General features: G+C 47.8%; 1 protein-coding gene across 1 annotated transcript in view; it reads right to left on the bottom strand.

Moving 5' to 3' along the window:
* Positions 1-1606: 1606 nt before the first annotated feature.
* UFL1 (UFM1 specific ligase 1) overlaps positions 1607-21462 on the bottom strand; it is a 199640-nt gene continuing 179784 nt past the window's right edge. The window contains exon 19 of the mRNA XM_063917010.1: positions 1607-2280. Within this exon, the coding sequence (XP_063773080.1) occupies positions 2062-2280 (219 nt within the window). The 3' untranslated portion in view covers positions 1607-2061. The remainder of the gene's footprint in view (positions 2281-21462) is intronic.

Raw genomic sequence — 21462 nt, 5'->3', positions numbered from 1 at the left:
TCTCTAAGAGTCTTGAAAATGAACAGTTAAAAAAACAGTTGAACAAACATTAAACAGCATCAAGAAAGAAATCTGGAACATTATGTGGCCTCTCCTCACCTCTGCCATGAGAACACCAGGACCAATGCCTACTACTTCTGTGTCCAAGAACATCATGACTGCCCCCGGGACTACCCCTCAAGCTCAGCAGGGAACTGAGGGACGTGCGCAGCAGGACCAGACTTTGCTGGGTCAGTTCCATTGGACATTAGTGTGCACCCCACATTCTCACACCCACCCGCACTGCTCTCATGAGACCAGGACATTTATCTTTTTCACAAAATAATGTTAGTAGTTTTCCTGCAAATGTGTCTTTCTCTTCTCTTTCTTCTTACACGGTACTTCCACCCCACTGTGTGCTATTCCCGTAATGTGTACCTCCATTGGTTGCACACCCTGCCAGCAGTAACCTATGCAGTGCGCCCCACATGGCTGCCTCGGATGGTTCCCCTGTGGGCGGGGTGTGCTTCATTTGGATCTTTCCATGCAGGGTATAGCATACTCCTACACACGTGTCAGTTCTCCCATACATGCATTTGGCCCCTGTATGGCTCATCTCCCACTGTGTAACCTTGTAGTGCGCCCAACATGGCTGCCTTATCTGGTGCGCTTGTGGATGGGATGAAAAATGCGTGGACCTGATGTTTTTATTGGAACCCTACTCTGAACTTAAGGACTCTGCAATCTCCCCATTTTGTGTTCTCTTCTAGGGGTGGACTATTCCACCCTGGGTAATCCTACACAGTGCGCCTAAGATGGCTGCCGCACCTGGTTCCTTGTGATGGTGGAATACACAACCCCTGGAGGTTATTACTCAAAATGCCTACACCAATCATGCATTATTCTTTCTGTCTTTGTCTGTGTGGTTTATCTTTTGATGTAATACTTAAATCTTCTGTATTATGTGCATTGTGTGAGTTCTAGTTGGCGCCGCGGATGGCTGCCTCGGTGCTGCTCTGCCAAGCAGCCTTAGTTTTTAGTCTTAAATGTATAATATGTCTACTGTACAGTTGCATATGTGCAGTATGAACTCATATGTGTAATGTTTGTAATGTATGCTACATTTTTTCCTCCATGTTGCTGCTTGGCGATGCATTGTACCACAAAGAATTCCTAGTGTACGTGAGTACACCTGGCCAATAAAGCTGATTCTGATTAGGGAAGAGTGTAATGCAGAAAACAATTACTGCAAATCTCTGACCTGTTTTGATGTTTATCACTTGCCCTAAGACAGCAGGAACATCATTTTCAATAATGCATGAAAGAGAATGCTAAAAACGGAAAAACATTAAGTCAGTTGACTACATAAAATCTACCTGCTGAAGCTTAGATTTACAGACATGTCTTGTATAAAGTGGCTGCTCTCAAAGCAATAGAGTTACATAACTTACACTCCATGGAATATTGTAGCACTTTGCCCGTACTTTTAGTTTTATGTCTTTATGGTAAATTAAAACGTACACTCATTACAATATCCATACAAATTAGATTTATTACGCTAAAAAGACAATTAAAAAACAAGAGGGAAAACGGTACTTAAACATTTTAAAGAATAATATTCAATTACTTTTTTCAAATATATATATTTTTATTATACGTAATGCTTTTGTGAGTAAACATAGGGGACATCTCTTAGAGATACTTAGATGACAAAATTATGCTTGGTAAACTCAAGCAAATATTTTTCCATTTATGATTATAGTGTGACCACTAGAGGCAATGTTGACTATGAGTTCATGGACCAGGTGACATTTTACATTGTCAGACTGATCAAAACTTTAGTTTCCACGTACAATAAAATAAGCAATTAAATAATATTCTCTGTGCACAATAACCTTTGCACATATATACCCCTGAACATTTATTGAAAAGTAAAGCAAAAATAAGCCCTGCTGAATTGGGTATATTATGGCAATAACATGCTGCACATTTTAAATTAGATTTGAAACCCAGTTTAGAGTTTATTTTATGTTCAGTGATTATGGGTGTTAGCGGAAAGCAAGGTTTCAGCTATATATTTGGCTACTCTTCAGTTGCAGAGGATTTTCTGGGTCGGAGAACAAGATTTTTGATTGTAGCGGACAGCTCTTGAAGTTCTTTTCTAATGTTATCCGATGACTTCTCAGGTTCATCTGCTAGATCTCCAGTCATGTCTGTATCATTATCTTCCTTCGGCTTTGTGTGACCTATTAACTGTTTAACCACAAGGCTTTGGTAGTTGGTCAACAAGCTATGCTGATCCTGAAGAAAAACAACAACAAAAAAGAACAGAATATGTTACTTTGGACAATTGCATATAATCACATTTACTCACGGTTCCCCTATGTGATTAATCAAGAGACAAAATCAAGCTGAAATATCACATCCTCACAGATGCACATTAAACAGATAACTGTACAGCATAGCAAAACATTTTATTGCTTAATTGCATCTATAGTGTTAATTCTAGCACCCTGCACCTGTCACAACCCATGCAGTTCCTCTTCCCATCCAAGGTATCACTCTCTGCTCTGGTGCTTCTGGCACATTCTGGTCTGTATATCTGCACTGAGATACAGACCAGAGTATGCTAGAAGCACCAGAGCAGAGAGCAACACCCCAGGCAGAAAAGAGCAAAAGCACGGGTTGTGACATGTGCAGGGTGCTAGAATGAACAATACATCTATATTTAACTTTGTTACATATCTGCAATTACCCATCGTTTGAGCAGCTTTGAATATTCATATTAATGAACCACGATGGCCACAGGGGCATGTCCTTGGTTCTTCTAACAAACAGCCTGTGAGATCTTCTAGCTTCCTGCGCTTAGTACATTGGCTCTGTAAGGTCACAAGCTTTGCACCACAAGAACTTCCGGACATTTCTAACAGCTAATTTAAATAATTAGTGTAGCGTTTAAAACAGACATGGATTGGCGCAGCTATATAGCTGGAATTTTTCAACAGTGGCATGTGCAGGTCGACTTTACATTATGATGAGGCTTTTGTTTAGGCTGTGTTATATTTTTTTTAAATGCATGAAAGGAACACTTAAAGCATGTGCGCTCATGAAAACAGTTTTCCGATTTAATTAATTTTCTTAATAGTGATCAACTATTCATCTAATGAATTCTATCCATTCTCCTTTAATTACTATTTTGATCAAACTGCAGCTACTGTATATAAATAAAAGTAAATACATTAGCTCAGTAGTTTGTTTCTGACATGCTTTAGGATTCATTTCTGAATTTATGGTCACTACGTTCTGGACATTTATTTTTACCATTACGTGTATAGTTTGCACAAACTTTGTTACGAACGAAAATAAGAATTTACTCACCGGTAATTCTATTTCTCGTAGTCCGTAGTGGATGCTGGGGACTCCGTAAGGACCATGGGGAATAGACGGGCTCCGCAGGAGACTGGGCACTCTATAGAAAGATTTAGGACTATCTGGTGTGCACTGGCTCCTCCCACTATGACCCTCCTTCAAGCCTCAGTTAGGAACTGTGCCCGGAAGAGCTGACACAATAAGGAAGGATTTTTGAATCCCGGGTAAGACTCATACCAGCCACACCAATCACACCATGTAACACGTGATAGGAACCCCGGTTAACAGTATGATAACAAATGGAGCCTCTGAAGAGATGGCTCACAACAAAACCCGATATTTGTAACAATAACTATGTACAGGTATTGCAGACAATCCGCACTTGGGATGGGCGCCCAGCATCCACTACGGACTACGAGAAATAGAATTACCGGTGAGTAAATTCTTATTTTCTCTGACGTCCTAGTGGATGCTGGGGACTCCGTAAGGACCATGGGGATTATACCAAAGCTCCCAAACGGGCGGGAGAGTGCGGATGACTCTGCAGCACCGAATGAGAGAAATCCAGGTCCTCCTCAGCCAGGGTATCAAATTTGTAGAATTTTGCAAACGTGTTTGCCCCCGACCAAGTAGCTGCTCGGCAAAGTTGTAAAGCCGAGACCCCTCGGGCAGCCGCCCAAGATGAGCCCACCTTCCGTGTGGAATGGGCTTTTACAGATTTAGGCTGCTGTAAGCCTACCGCAGAATGCGCCAGCTGAATAGTACTACAAATCCAGCGCGCAATAGACTGCTTAGAAGCAGGAGCACCCAGCTTGGTGGGTGCATACAGGATAAACAGCGAGTCAGTCTTTCTGACTCCAGCCGTCCTGGAAATATACATTTTTAGGGCCCTGACTACGTCCAGCAACTTGGAATCCTCCAAGTCCCTAGTAGCCGCAGGCACCACAATAGGTTGGTTCAAGTGAAAAGCTGAGACCACCTTTGGGAGAAACTGAGGACGAGTCCTCAATTCTGCCCTATCCATATGGAAAATTAGATAAGGGCTTTTACAAGACAAAGCCGCCAATTCTGAAACCCGCCTGGCCGACGCCAGGGCCAACAGCATGACCACTTTCCACGTGAGATATTTTAAATCCACAGTCTTAAGTGGTTCGAACCAATGTGATTTCAGGAATGCCAAAACCACATTGAGATCCCAAGGTGCCACTGGGGGCACAAAAGGAGGCTGAATATGCAGTACTCCTTTGACAAAAGCCTGAACTTCAGGCAGTGAAGCCAGTTCTATTTGGAAGAAAATCGACAGAGCCGAAATCTGGACCTTTATGGACCCCAATTTGAGGCCCAACGTCACCCCTGCTTGCAGGAAGTGCAGGAATCGACCCAGTTGAAATTCCTCCGTCGGGGACTTCATGGCCTCACACCAAGCAACATATTTTCGCCAAATGCAGTGATAATGTCTTGCGGCGACATCCTTCCTGGCTTTGATCAGGGTAGGGATGACTTCCTCCGGAATACCCTTTTCCTTCAGGATCCGGTGTTCAACCGCCATGCCGTCAAACGCAGCCGCGGTAAGTCTTGGAACAGACAGGGTCCCTGCTGCAGCAGGTCTTGTCTGAGCGGCAGAGGCCAAGGGTCCTCTGTAAGCATCTCTTGAAGTTCCGGGTACCAAGCTCTTCTTGGCCAATCCGGAACCACAAGTATGGTTTTCACTCCTCGCCTTCTTATTATTCTCAGTACCTTGGGTATGAGAGGTAGAGGAGGAAACACATAAACCGACTGGTACACCCATGGTGTCACTAGAGCGTCCACCGCTATCGCCTGAGGGTCTCTTGACCGGGCGCAATATCTTTTCAACTTCTTGTTGAGGCGGGACGCCATCATGTCTACCTGTGGTTTTTCCCACCGGTTGACCAGCATTGGCTTAGGGCATTGTAAATGGCCCTTAGCTCCAGGATATTTATGTGAAGAGAAATCTCCTGATTTGACCACAGTCCTTGGAAATTTCTTCCCTTTGTGACTGCCCCCCAGCCCCGAAGGCTGGCATCCGTGGTCACCAGGACCCAGTCCTGTATTCGGAATCTGCGGCCCTCTAGTAGATGAGCCCTCTGCAGCCACCACAGCAGCGACACCCTGGTTCTGGCCGATAGGGTTATCCGCTGTTGCATCTGGAGATGGGACCCGGACCATTTGTCCAACAGGTCCCACTGGAACGTCCTTGCGTGGAACCTTCCGAATGGAATTGCTTCGTACGAAGCTACCATTTTTCCCAGGACTCGTGTGCATTGATGTACCGACACTTTTCCTGGTTTTAGGATGTCTCTGACCAGAGATGACAATTCCTCGGCTTTTTCCAGTGGAAGAAACACTCTTTTCTGGTCTGTGTCCAGAATCATTCCCAGGAACAGAAGACGTGTCGTCGGGACCAGCTGTGACTTTGGAATGTTTAGAATCCAGCCGTGCTGTTGTAGCACTTCCTGAGAAAGTGCCACCCCCACTATCAACTGTTCTTTGGACCTCGCCTTTATCAGGAGATCGTCCAAGTACGGGATAATTAAAACTCCCTTCTTGCGAAGGAGTACCATCATTTCGGCCATTACCTTGGTAAAGACCCTCGGTGCCGTGGATAACCCAAACGGCAGCGTCTGGAACTGATAGTGACAGTCCTGTACCACAAATCTGAGGAACTCCTGGTGCGGAGGGTAAATGGGGACATGCAGGTACGCATCCTTGATGTCCAGGGATACCATGTAATCCCCCTCCTCCAGGCTCGCAATAACCGCCCTGAGCGATTCCATCTTGAACTTGAACCTTTTGATATAAGTGTTCAAGGCTTTTAAATTTAAGATGGGTCTCACCGAACCGTCCGGTTTCGGTACCACAAACATTGTGGAGTAGTAACCCTTTCCTTGCTGAAGGAGGGGTACCTTGACAATCACTTTCTGTGAATACAGTTTTTGAATAGCCACCAACACTGCCTCCCTGGCAGAGGGAGTTGCCGGCAAGGCAGATTTTAGGAAACGGCGGGGGGGAGACGTCTCGAATTGAAGGACCCAGGGATCCACTTGTGAGAGAGCCCACTGTGTGCTGAAAAACCTGAGACGTGCCCCCACCGTTCCCGATTCCGCCTGAGTAGCCCCAGCGACATGCTGTGGACTTACCGGACGCAGGGGAGGACTTCTGCTCCTGGGAACTAGCTGTGTGCTGCAGCTTTTTTCCCCCTTCCTCTGCCCCTCGGCAGAAAGGATGAGCCTCTAGCCCGCTTGTTTTTCTGGGGCCGAAAGGACTGTACCTGATAATACGGTGCTTTCTTTTGCTGTGGGGTAGCATGTGGCAAAAAAGTCGATTTCCCAGCAGTAGCTGTGGAAACGAGGTCTGAAAGACCTTCCCCAAAAAGTTCCACCCCTTTATAGGGTAAAACTTCCATGTGCCGTTTGGAGTCGGCATCACCTGACCATTGTCTAGTCCATAACCCCCGTCTGGCGGCAATGGACATAGCGCTTATTTTTGATGCCAGCCGGCAAATATCCCTCTGTGCATCACGCATGTATAAGACCGCGTCTTTTATATGGTCAATCGTTAGCAAAATATTGTCCCTATCCATGGTATCAATGTTTTCCGACAGGGAGTCTGACCACGCAGCAGCAGCACTGCACATCCAAGCTGATGCAATAGCGGGTCTCAATATAATGCCAGTGTGTGTGTATATAGCTTTTAGGGTACTTTCCTGCTTTCTATCAGCAGGTTCTTTTAGGGCGTATCCGGAGACGGTAGTGCCACCTTCTTTGATAAGCGTGTCAGCGCTTTATCTACCCTAGGGGGTGTTTCCCAGCGTGACCTATCCTCTGGCGGGAAAGGGTACGCAGCCATTAACCGTTTAGAAATGATCAATTTCTTATCTGGGGAAGTCCACGCTTCCTCACACACCTCATTTAATTCGTCAGATGCAGGAAAAACTACTGGTAGTTTTTTCTCACCAAACATAATACCCTTTATTGTGGTACCTGGGGTATCATCAGAAATGTGTAATACATTTTTCATAGCCTCAATCATATAACGGGTGGATCTATTGGAGGGTACACTCGTCTCATCATCGTCGACACTGGAGTCGGTCTCCGTGTGGACATCTGTATCTGTCATCTGAGGTAGCGGGCGTTTTATAGCCCCTGATGACATTTGAGACGCTTGGACAGGCACAAGCTGAGTAGCCGGCTGTCCTATGTCGTCAAACCTTTTATGTAAGGAGCTGACACTGTCACGTAATTCCTTCCATAAGTCCATCCACACTGGTGTCGACCCCGCAGGGGGTGACATCACATTCACAGGCATTTGCTCCGCCTCCACATCATTATCCTCATCATACATGTAGACACAGCAGTACCGACACACAGCAGACACACAGGGAATGCTCTTACAGAGGACAGGACCCCACAAAGCCCTTTGGGGAGACAGAGGGAGAGTATGCCAGCACACACCAGGGCGCTATATAACACAGGGATATCACTATACAGTGTGTTTTCCCCTATAGCTGCCTATAATATATATATATACTGCGCCTAAATTGTGCCCCCCCTCTCTTTTTTACCCTTTCTGTAGTGCAGGACTGCAGGGGAGAGCCAGGGAGCTTCCTTCCAGCGGAGCTGTGAGGGAAAAATGGCGCCAGAGTGCTGAGGGAGTTGGCTCCGCCCCTTTTTCGGTGGGCTTTCTCACGCTATTTTATCGTTTCTGGCAGGGGTTAATATACACCTATATAGCCTCTGGGGCTATATATGGTGTTAGTTTTGCCAGCCAAGGTGTTACTATTGCTGCTCAGGGCGCCCCCCCCCAGCGCCCTGCACCCATCAGTGACCGCAGTGTGTGGTGTGCATGAGGAGCAATGGCGCACAGCTGCAGTGCTGTGCGCTACCTTGGAGAAGACAGTAGTCTTCAGCCGCCGATTTTCCGGACCACCTTCTTGTTTCTGGCTCTGAAAGGGGGACGGCGGCGCGGCTCCGGGAACGGACGACGAGGTCGGGTCCTGTGTTCGATCCCTCTGGAGCTAATGGTGTCCAGTAGCCTAAGAAGCCCAAGCTACCACCACTTAGGTAGGTTCGCTTCTTCTCCCCTTAGTCCCTCGTTGCAGTGAGCCTGTTGCCAGCAGGTCTCACTGAAAATAAAAAACCTAAACTATACTTTCTTCTAGGAGCTCAGGAGAGCCCCTAGTGTGCATCCAGCTCAGCCGGGCACAGAAATCTAACGGAGGCTTGGAGGAGGGTCATAGGGGGAGGAGCCAGTGCACACCAGATAGTCCTAAATCTTTCTATAAAGTGCCCAGTCTCCTGCGGAGCCCGTCTATTCCCCATGGTCCTTACGGAGTCCCCAGCATCCACTAGGACGTCAGAGAAAATAAGAATTCATTTTGTGAATCATTTTGACTTTACATTTGTTTTTGTTCTGTTGCTCCTGCTCACTGTCCCTTAATAAAATGAATAGCTCAAAACGATATTTTATTAATAGGTTTCCAATTAGTATCTTTTCCACATATCTGCCTACAGTATGTGTATCAAATGGCGGGTACTTACATCATAGAATTTTTAGGGTACAGAACTTCAATTGTAATATACAGATCAAAATAATGGCATAATAAATGAGTTGTGAATGTAATACAAATAATAAATTGTGAGAAATGTCCATGTACAGTAGATATTCATGAATTATGTAAAGATTTAATTATTTTCACAGTGTAAATTAGTCTGAAAATCACCGTAAAGATGACATTCACAGATGTTGTTCATTTAATAAATAACATTACCATTAATAGTGCAATATAGAAAAATAAGAATTTACTTACCGATAATTCTATTTCTCGTAGTCCGTAGTGGATGCTGGGGACTCCGTAAGGACCATGGGGAATAGCAGCTCCGCAGGAGACTGGGCACAAAAGTAAAGCTTTAGAACTACCTGGTGTGCACTGGCTCCTCCCCCCATGACCCCCCTCCAAGCCTCAGTTAGGATACTGTGCCCGGACGAGCGTACACAATAAGGAAGGATTTTGAATCCCGGGTAAGACTCATACCAGCCACACCAATCACACCATATAACTTGTGATCTAAACCCAGTTAACAGCATGATAACAGAGGAGCCTCTAGAAAAGATGGCTCACTACAGCAATAACCCGATTTTTTTTGGTAACAATAACTATGTACCAGTATTGCAGACAATCCGCACTTGGGATGGGCGCCCAGCATCCACTACGGACTACGAGAAATAGAATTATCGGTAAGTAAATTCTTATTTTCTCTGACGTCCTAGTGGATGCTGGGGACTCCGTAAGGACCATGGGGATTATACCAAAGCTCCCAAACGGGCGGGAGAGTGCGGAGGACTCTGCAGCACCAAATGAGAGAACTCCAGGTCCTCCTCAGCCAGGGTATCAAATTTGTAGAATTTTACAAACGTATTTGCTCCTGACCAAGTAGCTGCTCAGCAAAGTTGTAAAGCCGAGACCCCTCGGGCAGCCGCCCAAGATGAGCCCACCTTCCTTGTGGAATGGGCTTTTACAGATTTTGTCTGTGGCAGGCCTGCCACAGAATGTGCAAGCTGAATTGTACTACAAATCCAACGAGCAATAGTCTGCTTAGAAGCAGGAGCACCCAGCTTGTTGGGTGCATACAGAATAAACAACGAGTCAGATTTTCTGACTCCAGCCGTCCTGGAAACCTATATTTCCAGGGCCCTGACAACGTCTAGCAACTTGGAGTCCTCCAAGTCCCTAGTAGCCGCAGGCACCACAATAGGTTGATTCAGGTGAAACGCTGAAAACCACCTTAGGGAGAAACTGAGGACAAGTCCTCAATTCCGCCCTGTCCGAATGGAAAATCAGATGAGGGCTTTTACAGGATAAAGCCGCCAATTCTGACACGCACCTGGCCCAGGCCAGGGCCAACAGCATGACCACTTTCCATGTGAGATATTTTAACTCCACATATTTAAGTGGTTCAAACCAATGTGACTTTTGGAACCCAAAAATAAGAATTTACTTACCGATAATTCTATTTCTCGGAGTCCGTAGTGGATGCTGGGGTTCCTGAAAGGACCATGGGGAATAGCGGCTCCGCAGGAGACAGGGCACAAAAAGTAAAGCTTTTCCAGATCAGGTGGTGTGCACTGGCTCCTCCCCCTATGACCCTCCTCCAGACTCCAGTTAGGTACTGTGCCCGGACGAGCGTACACAATAAGGGAGGATTTTGAATCCCGGGTAAGACTCATACCAGCCACACCAATCACACCGTACAACTTGTGATCTAAACCCAGTTAACAGTATGATAACAGAAGAGCCTCTGAAAGATGGCTCCCTAAACAATAACCCGAATTAGTTAACAATAACTATGTACAAGTATTGCAGATAATCCGCACTTGGGATGGGCGCCCAGCATCCACTACGGACTCCGAGAAATAGAATTATCGGTAAGTAAATTCTTATTTTCTCTATCGTCCTAGTGGATGCTGGGGTTCCTGAAAGGACCATGGGGATTATACCAAAGCTCCCAAACGGGCGGGAGAGTGCGGATGACTCTGCAGCACCGAATGAGAGAACTCCAGGTCCTCCTTTGCCAGGGTATCAAATTTGTAGAATTTTACAAACGTGTTCTCCCCTGACCACGTAGCTGCTCGGCAGAGTTGTAATGCCGAGACCCCTCGGGCAGCCGCCCAAGATGAGCCCACCTTCCTTGTGGAATGGGCCTTAACAGATTTAGGCTGTGGCAGGCCTGCCACAGAATGTGCAAGTTGAATTGTGCTACAAATCCAACGAGCAATCGACTGCTTAGAAGCAGGCGCACCCAACTTGTTGGGTGCATACAGTATAAACAGCGAGTCAGATTTTCTGACTCCAGCCGTCCTTGAAATGTATATTTTTAAAGCTCTGACAACGTCCAACAACTTGGAGTCCTCCAAGTCGCTTGTAGCCGCAGGCACTACAATAGGCTGGTTCAGGTGAAACGCTGATACCACCTTAGGGAGAAAATGCGGACGCGTCCGCAGCTCTGCCCTATCCGAATGGAAAATTAAATAAGGGCTTTTATAAGATAAAGCCGCCAGTTCAGATACTCTCCTGGCGGACGCCAGGGCCAGTAACATAGTCACTTTCCATGTGAGATATTTCAAATCCACATTTTTTAGTGGTTCAAACCAATGGGATTTGAGGAAATCTAAAACTACATTTAGATCCCACGGTGCCACCGGAGGCACCACAGGAGGCTGTATATGCAGTACTCCTTTGACAAAAGTCTGGACCTCAGGAACTGAGGCCAATTCTTTTTGGAAGAATATTGACAGGGCCGAAATTTGAACCTTAATAGATCCCAATTTGAGACCCATAGACAATCCTGATTGCAGGAAATGTAGGAAACGACCCAGTTGAAATTCCTCCGTCGGAGCACTCCGATCCTCGCACCACGCAACATATTTCCGCCAAATGCGGTGATAATGCTTCGCGGTGACTTCCTTTCTTGCCTTAATCAAGGTAGGAATGACTTCTTCTGGAATGCCTTTTCCTTTTAGGATCTGGCGTTCAACCGCCATGCCGTCAAACGCAGCCGCGGTAAGTCTTGGAATAGACACGGTCCCTGCTGAAGCAGGTCCCGTCTTAGAGGTAGAGGCCACGGATCGTCCGTGACCATCTCTTGAAGTTCCGGGTACCAAGACCTTCTTGGCCAATCCGGAGCCACTAGTATCGTTCTTACTCCGCTTTGCCGTATGATTCTCAATACCTTTGGTATGAGAGGCAGAGGAGGAAACACATACACCGACTGGTACACCCAAGGTGTTACCAGCGCGTCCACAGCTATTGCCTGCGGATCTCTTGACCTGGCGCAATACCTGTCCAGTTTTTTGTTGAGGCGAGACGCCATCATGTCCACCATTGGTCTTTCCCAACGGTTTATTAGCATGTGGAAAACTTCTGGATGAAGTCCCCACTCTCCCGGGTGAAGATCGTGTCTGCTGAGGAAGTCTGCTTCCCAGTTGTCCACTCCCGGGATGAACACTGCTGACAGTGCTATCACGTGATTCTCCGCCCAGCGAAGGATCCTGGCAGCTTCTGCCATTGCACTCCTGCTTCTTGTGCCGCCCTGTCTGTTTACATGGGCGACTGCCGTGATGTTGTCCGACTGGATCAACACCGGTCTTCCTTGAAGCAGAGGTTCCGCCTGGCTTAGAGCATTGTAGATTGCTCTTAGTTCCAGAATGTTTATGTGAAGAGACTTTTCCAGGCTCGACCACACTCCCTGGAAGTTTCTTCCTTGTGTGACTGCTCCCCCAGCCTCTCAGGCTGGCGTCCGTGGTCACCAGGATCCAATCCTGTATGCCGAATCTGCGGCCCTCCAATAGATGAGCCCTCTGCAACCACCACAGAAGAGATACCCTTGTCCTTGGAGACAGGGTTATCCGCAGGTGCATCTGAAGATGCGTGCATTGATGTACAGACACCTTTTCTGGTTTTAGGAGATTCCTGACCAGGTCGGATAACTCCTTGGCTTTTTCCTCGGGAAGAAAAACCTTTTTCTGAACCGTGTCCAGAATCATCCCTAGGAACAGCAGACGAGTTGTCGGCATTAATTTGGATTTTGGAATATTCAGAATCCATCCGTGCTGCTTTAGCACCTCTTGAGATATTGCTAATCCCATCTCTAGCTGTTCTCTGGACCTTGCCCTTATTAGGAGATCGTCCAAGTATGGGATAATTAATACGCCTTTTCTTCGAAGAAGAATCATCATCTCGGCCATTACCTTTGTAAAGACCCGAGGTGCCGTGGACAAACCAAACGGCAGCGTCTGAAACTGATAGTGACAGTTTTGTACAACGAACCTGAGGTACCCCTGGTGTGAGGGGTAAATTGGAACGTGGAGATACGCATCCTTGATGTCCAAGGATACCATAAAGTCCCCTTCTTCCAGGTTCGCTATCACTGCTCTGAGTGACTCCATCTTGAACTTGAACTTCTTTATGTACAGGTTCAAGGACTTCAGATTTAGAATAGGCCTTACCGAGCCATCCGGCTTCGGTACCACAAATAGAGTGAAATAATACCCCTTCCCTTGTTGTAGAAGAGGTACCTTGACTATCACCTGCTGAGAGTACAGCCTGTGAATGGCTTCCAAAACCGTCTCCCTTTCGGAAGGGGACGTTGGTAAAGCAGACTTCAGGAAACGGCGAGGTGGATCTGTCTCTAATTCCAACCTGTACCCCTGAGATATTATCTGCAGGATCCAGGGATCTACCTGCGAGTGAGCCCACTGCGCGCTGTAATTTTTGAGACGACCTCCCACCGTCCCCGAGTCCGCTTGAGAAGCCCCAGCGTCATGCTGAGGCTTTTGTAGAAGCCGGGGAGGGCTTCTGTTCCTGGGAAGGAGCTGCCTGTTGCTGTTTCTTCCCTCGACCTCTGCCTCGTGGCAGATATGAATAGCCCTTTGCTCTCTTATTTTTAAAGGAACGAAAAGGCTGCGGTTGAAAAGTCGGTGCCTTTTTCTGTCGGGGAGTGACTTGAGGTAGAAAGGTGGATTTCCCGGCTGTAGCCGTGGCCACCAAATCTGATAGACCGACTCCAAATAACTCCTCCCCTTTATACGGCAAAACTTCCATATGCCGTTTTGAATCCGCATCGCCTGTCCACTGTCGCGTCCATAAAGCTCTTCTGGCCGAAATGGACATAGCACTTACCCGTGATGCCAGTGTGCAGATATCCCTCTGTGCATCACGCATATAAAGAAATGCATCCTTTATTTGTTCTAACGACAGTAAAATATTGTCCCTGTCCAGGGTATCAATATTTTCAATCAGGGACTCTGACCAAACTACCCCAGCACTGCACATCCAGGCAGTCGCTATAGCTGGTCGTAGTATAACACCTTCATGTGTGTATATACTTTTTTGGATATTTTCCATCCTCCTATCTGATGGATCTTTAAGTGCGGCCGTCTCAGGAGAAGGTAACGCCACTTGTTTTGATAAGCGTGTTAGCGCCTTGTCCACCCTAGGAGGTGTTTCCCAGCGCTCCCTAACCTCTGGCGGGAAAGGGTATAATGCCAATAATTTCTTTGAAATTATCAGCTTTTTATCAGGGGCAACCCACGCTTCATCACACACGTCATTTAATTCTTCTGATTCAGGAAAAACTATAGGTAGTTTTTTCACACCCCACATAATACCCTGTTTAGTGGTACCTGTAGTATCAGCTAAATGTAACGCCTCCTTCATTGCCAAAATCATATAACGTGTGGCCCTACTGGAAAATACGGTTGATTCGTTACCACTGGAATCAGTGCCTGTGTCTGGGTCTGTGTCGACCGACTGAGGCAAAGGGCGTTTTACAGCCCCTGACGGTGTTTGAGGCGCCTGGACAGGCACTAATTGATTGTCCGGCCGCCTCATGTCGTCAAACGACTGCTTTAGCGTGTTGACACTATCCCGTAATTCCATAAATAAAGGCATCCATTCTGGTGTCGACCCCCTAGGAGGTGACATCCCCATATTTGGCAATTGCTCCGCCTCCACACCAATATCGTCCTCATACATGTCGACACACACGTACCGACACACAGCAGACACACAGGGAATGCTCTAAACGAAGACAGGACCCACTAGCCCTTTGGGGAGACAGAGGGAGAGTCTGCCAGCACACACCAAAAAACGCTATATATGACAGGGATAGCCTTATAATAAGTGCTCCCTTATAGCTGCTTTATATATATCAAGATATTGCCATTAAATTTGCCCCCCCTCTCTGTTTTACCCTGTTTCTGTAGTGCAGTGCAGGGGAGAGACCTGGGAGCCGTCCTGACCAGCAGAGCTGTGAGAGGAAATGGCGCCGTGTGCTGAGGAGATAGGCCCCGCCCCTTTTCCGGCGGGCTCGTCTCCCGCTATTTTGTGAATACAGGCAGGGGTTAAATATCTCCATATAGCCTCTGGGGGCTATATGTGAGGTATTTTTAGCCTTTATATAGGTTTACATTTGCCTCCCAGGGCGCCCCCCCCCAGCGCCCTGCACCCTCAGTGACTGCGTGTGAAGTGTGCTGAGAGGAAAATGGCGCACAGCTGCAGTGCTGTGCGCTACCTTTAGAAGACTGCAGGAGTCTTCAGCCGCCGATTCTGGACCTCTTCTTACTTCAGCATCTGCAAGGGGGCCGGCAGCGCGGCTCCGGTGACCATCCAGGCTGTACCTGTGATCGTCCCTCTGGAGCTGATGTCCAGTAGCCAAGAAGCCAATCCATCCTGCACGCAGGTGAGTTCACTTCTTCTCCCCTCTGTCCCTCGTTGCAGTGATCCTGTTGCCAGCAGGAATCACTGTAAAATAAAAAACCTAAGCTAAACTTTCTCTAAGCAGCTCTTTATGAGAGCCACCTAGAATTGCACCCTTCTCGGCCGGGCACAAAAATCTAACTGGAGTCTGGAGGAGGGTCATAGGGGGAGGAGCCAGTGCACACCACCTGATCTGGAAAAGCTTTACTTTTTGTGCCCTGTCTCCTGCGGAGCTGCTATTCCCCATGGTCCTTTCAGGAACCCCAGCATCCACTAGGACGATAGAGAAAACTACATTTAGATCCCAAGGTGCCACTGGAGGCACAAAAGGAGGCTGTATATACAGTACCCCTTTCACAAACGTCTGAACTTCAGGGACTGAAGCTAGTTCTTTTTGGAAGAAAATTGACAGGGCCGAAATTTGAACCTTAATGGACCCCCATTTCAGGCCCATAGACACTCCTGTTTCCAGGAAATGTAGGAATCGACCCAGTTGAAAATACCTCCGTCGGGGCCTTACTGGCCTCGCACCACGCAACATATTTTCGCCAAATGCGGTGATAATGTTTTGCGGTTATATCTTTCCTGGCTTTGATCAGGATAGGAATGACTTCATCCGGAATGCCTTTCTCCTTCAGGATCCGGCGTTCAACCGCCATGCCATCAAACGCAGTCGCGGTAAGTCTTGGAACAGACAGGGTCCTTGCTGGAGCAGGTCCCTTCTTAGAGGTAGAGGCCACGGATCCTCCGTGAGCATCTCTTGAAGTTCCGGTTACCAAGTCCTTCTTGGCCAATCCGGAGCCCGAATATAGTGCTTACTCCTCTCCATCTTATAATTCTCAGTACCTTGGGTATGAGAGGCAGAGGAGGGAACACATACACTGACTGGTACACCCACTGTGTTACCAGAGCGTCTACAGCTATTGCCGGAGGGTCCCTTGACCCGGCGCAATACTTGTCGAGTTTTATAAACATGTGGAAGACTTCTGGGTGAAGTCCCCACTTGCTGACAGTGTTATCACATGATTTTCCGCCCAGCGAAGAATCCTTGCAGCTTCTGCCATTGCCCTCCTGCTTCTTGTGTCACCCTGTCTGTTTACGTGGGTGACTGCCGTGATGTTGTCCGAATGGATCAACTCCGGGTGACCTTGAAGCAGAGGTCTTGCTGAGCTTAGAGCATTGTAAATGGCCCTTAGCTTCAGGATATTTATGTGAAGTGATGTCTCCAGGCTTGACCATAAGCTCTGGAAATTCCTTCCCTGTGTGACTGCTCCCCAGCCTCGCAGGCTGGCATCCGTGGTCACCAGGACCCAGTCCTGAATGTCGAATCTGCGGCCCTCTAGAAGATGAGCACTCTGCAACCACCACAGGAGAGACACCCTTGTGCTTGGTGACAGGGTTATCCGCTGATGCATCTGAAGATGCGACCCGGACCATTTGTCCAGCAGGTCCCACTGGAAAGTTCTTGCGTGGAATCTGCCGCATGGGATTGCTTCGTAGGAAGCCACCATTTTTCCCAGAACCCTTTCATTGATGTACTGAGACTTGGCTCGGTTATAGGAGGTTCCCGACTAGCTCGGATAACTCCCTGACTTTCTCCTCCGGGAGAAACACCTTTTTCTGGACTGTGTCCAGGATCATCCCTAGGAACAGACGACGAGTCGTCGGAATCAGCTGCGATTTTGGAATATTGAGAATCCAATCGTGCTGCCGCAACACTACCTGAGATAGTGCTACACCGACCTCCAACTGTTCCCTGGATCTTACCCTTATCAGGGAATCGTCCAAGTAAGGGATAACTAAAATTCCCTTCCTTCGAAGGAGTATCATCATTTCGGCCATTACCTTGGTAAAGACCCGGGGTGCCGTGGACCATCCATACGGCAGCGTCTGAAACTGATAGTGACAGTTCTGTACCATAAACCTGAGGTACCCTTGGTGAGAAGGGTAAATTGGGACATGAAGGTAAGCATCCTTGATGTCCCGAGACATCATGTAGTCCCCTTCTTCCAGGTTCGCAATCACTGCTCTGAGTGACTCAATCTTGAATTTGAACCTCCGTATGTAAGTGTTCAAGATTTTAGATTTAGAATCGGTCTCACCGAGCCGTCCGGCTTCGGTACCCCAACAGTGTGGAATAATACCCCGTTCCCTGTTGCAGGAGGGGTACCTTGATTATCACCTGCTGGGAATACAGCTTGTGAATGGCTTCCAAAACTGCCTCCCTGTCAGAAGGAGACATCGGTAAAGCCGACTTTAGGAAACGGCGAGGGGGAGACGTCTCGAATTCCAATTTGTACCCCTGAGATATCACCTGAAGGATCCAGGGGTCTACTTGCGAGTGAGCCCACTGCGCGCTGAAATTCATTGAGACGGGCCCCCACCGTGCCTGATTCTGCTTGTAAAGCCCCAGCGTCATACTGAGGGCTTGGCAGAGGCGGGAGAGGGCTTCTGTTCCTGGGAACTGGCTGATTTCTGCAGCCTTTTTCCTCTCCCTCTGTCACGGGGCAGAAATGAGGAACCTTTTGCCCGCTTGCCCACGAAAAGACTGCGCCTGATAATACGGCGTCTTCTTATGTTGAGAGGCGACATGGGGTACAAACGTGGATTTCCCAGCTGTTGCCGTGGCCACCAGGTCTGAAAGACCGACCCCAAATAACTCCTCCCCTTAATAAGGCAATACTTCCAAATGCCGTTTGGAATCCGCATCACCTGACCACTGTCGTGTCCATAACCCTCTACTGACAGAAATGGACAACGCACTTAGACTTGATGCCAGTCGGCAAATATTCCGCTGTGCATCACGCATATATAGAAATGCATCTTTTAAATGCTCTATAGGCAATAATATACTGTCCCTATCTAAGGTATCAATATTTTCAGTCAGGGAATCCGACCACGCCAACCCAGCACTGCACATCCAGGCTGAGGCGATTGCTGGTAGCAGTATAACACCAGTATGTGTGTAAATACATTTTAGGATACCCTCCTGCTTTCTATCAGCAGGATCCTTAAGGGCGGCCATCTCAGGAGAGGGTAGAGCCCTTGTTCTTACAAGCGTGTGAGCGCTTTATCCACCCTAGGGGGTGTTTCCCAACGCACCCTAACCTCTGGCGGGAAAGGATATAATGCCAATAACATTTTAGAAATTATCAGTTGTTATCGGGGGAAACCCACGCATCATCACACATCTCATTTAATTTCTCAGATTCAGGAAAACTACAGGTAGTTTTTCCTCACCGAACATAATACCCCTTTTTGGTGGTACTCGTATTATCAGAAATGTGTAAAACATTTTTCATTGCCTCAATCATGTAACGTGTGGCCCTACTGGAAGTCACATTTGTCTCTTCACCGTCGACACTGGAGTCAGTATCCGTGTCGGCGTCTATATCTGCCATCTGAGGTAACGGGCGCTTTAGAGCCCCTGACGGCCTATGAGACGTCTGGACAGGCACAAGCTGAGTAGCCGGCTGTCTCATGTCAACCACTGTCTTTTATACAGAGCTGACACTGTCACGTAATTCCTTCCAACAGTTCATCCACTCAGGTGTCGACCCCCTAGGGGGTGACATCACTATTACAGGCAATCTGCTCCGTCTCCACATCATTTTTCTCCTCATACTTGTCGACACAAACGTACCGACACACAGCACACACACACAGGGAATGCTCTGATAGAGGACAGGACCCCACTAGCCCTTTGGGGAGAGACAGGGAGAGTTTGCCAGCACACACCAGAGCGCTATATATATACAGGGATAACCTTATATAAGTGTTTTTCCCCTTATAGCTGCTGTATTTTTAATACTGCGCATAATTAGTGCCCCCCTCTCTTTTTTAACCCTTTCTGTAGTGTAGTGACTGCAGGGGAGAGCCAGGGAGCTTCCCTCCAACGGAGCTGTGAGGGAAAATGGCGCAAGTGTGCTGAGGAGATAGGCTCCGCCCCCTTCTCGGCGGCCTTATCTCCCGTTTTTCTGTGTATTCTGGCAGGGGTTAAATTCATCCATATAGCCCAGGAGCTATATGTGATGCATTTTTTGCCATCCAAGGTGTTTTTATTGCGTCTCAGGGCGCCCCCCCCCCAGCGCCCTGCACCCTCAGTGACCGGAGTGTGAAGTGTGCTGAGAGCAATGGCGCACAGCTGCAGTGCTGTGCGCTACCTTGTTGAAGACAGGACGTCTTCTGCCGCCGATTTTCCGGACCTCTTCTGTCTTCTGGCTCTGTAAGGGGGCCGGCGGCGTGGCTCTGGGACCTATCCATGGCTGGGCCTGTGATCGGTCCCTCTGGAGCTAATGTCCAGTAGCCTAAGAAGCCCAATCCACTCTGCACGCAGGTGAGTTCGCTTCTTCTCCCCTTAGTCCCTCGATGCAGTGAGCCTGTTGCCAGCAGGTCTCACTGAACCTAAAAATAAGATTTTACTTACCGATAAATCTATTTCTCGGAGTCCGTAGTGGATGCTGGGGTTCCTGAAAGGACCATGGGGAATAGCGGCTCCGCAGGAGACAGGGCACAAAAAGTAAAGCTTTTCCGATCAGGTGGTGTGCACTGGCTCCTCCCCCCATGACCCTCCTCCAGACTCCAGTTAGGTACTGTGCCCGGACGAGCGTACACAATAAGGGAGGATTTTGAATCCCGGGTAAGACTCATACCAGCCACACCAATCACACCGTACAACTTGTGATCTAAACCCAGTTAACAGTATGATAACAGCGGAGCCTCTGAAAGATGGCTTCCTTCAACAATAACCCGAATTAGTTAACAATAACTATGTACAACTTATGCAGATAATCCGCACTTGGGATGGGCGCCCAGCATCCACTACGGACTCCGAGAAATAGATTTATCGGTAAGTAAAATCTTATTTTCTCTATCGTCCTAGTGGATGCTGGGGTTCCTGAAAGGACCATGGGGATTATACCAAAGCTCCCAAACGGGCGGGAGAGTGCGGATGACTCTGCAGCACCGAATGAGAGAACTCCAGGTCCTCCTTAGCCAGAGTATCAAATTTGTAAAATTTTACAAACGTGTTCTCCCCTGACCACGTAGCTGCTCGGCAAAGTTGTAATGCCGAGACCCCTCGGGCAGCCGCCCAAGATGAGCCCACCTTCCTTGTGGAGTGGGCCTTTACAGATTTAGGCTGTGGCAAGCCTGCCACAGAATGTGCAAGTTGGATTGTGCTACAGGTCCAACGAGCAATCGTCTGTTTAGACGCAGGAGCACCCATCTTGTTGGGTGCATACAATATAAACAACGAGTCAGATTTTCTGACTCCAGCTGTCCTTGCAATATATATTTTTAATGCTCTGACAACGTCCAGAAACTTGGAGTCCTCCAAGTCACTTGTAGCCGCAGGCACTACAATAGGCTGGTTCAGATGAAATGCTGACACCACCTTAGGGAGAAAATGCGGACGAGTCCGCAGTTCTGCCCTGTCCGAATGGAAAATCAGATATGGGCTTTTGTAAGATAAAGCTGCCAATTCTGACACTCTCCTGGCAGAAGCCAGGGCTAGAAGCATGGTCACTTTCCATGTGAGATATTTCAAATCCACCTTTTTTAGTGGTTCAAACCAATGAGATTTTAGGAAGTCCAAAACCACATTTAGATCCCACGGTGCCACTGGAGGCACCACAGGAGGCTGTATATGCAGCACTCCCTTAACAAAGGTCTGGACTTCAGGGACTGAAGCCAATTCTTTTTGAAAGAAAATCGACAGGGCCGAAATTTGAACCTTAATAGATCCCAATTTGAGACCCATTGACAATCCTGATTGCAGGAAATGTAGGAATCGACCCAGTTGAAATTCCTCCGTCGGAGCACTCCGATCTTCGCACCAC

The sequence above is a fragment of the Pseudophryne corroboree genome, chromosome 4 (genome assembly GCF_028390025.1).
Source record: "Pseudophryne corroboree isolate aPseCor3 chromosome 4, aPseCor3.hap2, whole genome shotgun sequence".
Classification (NCBI taxonomy): domain Eukaryota; kingdom Metazoa; phylum Chordata; class Amphibia; order Anura; family Myobatrachidae; genus Pseudophryne; species Pseudophryne corroboree.
The sequence above is the reverse complement of the archived record's forward strand: the minus strand, read 5'-3'. Positions and strand labels throughout refer to the sequence as shown.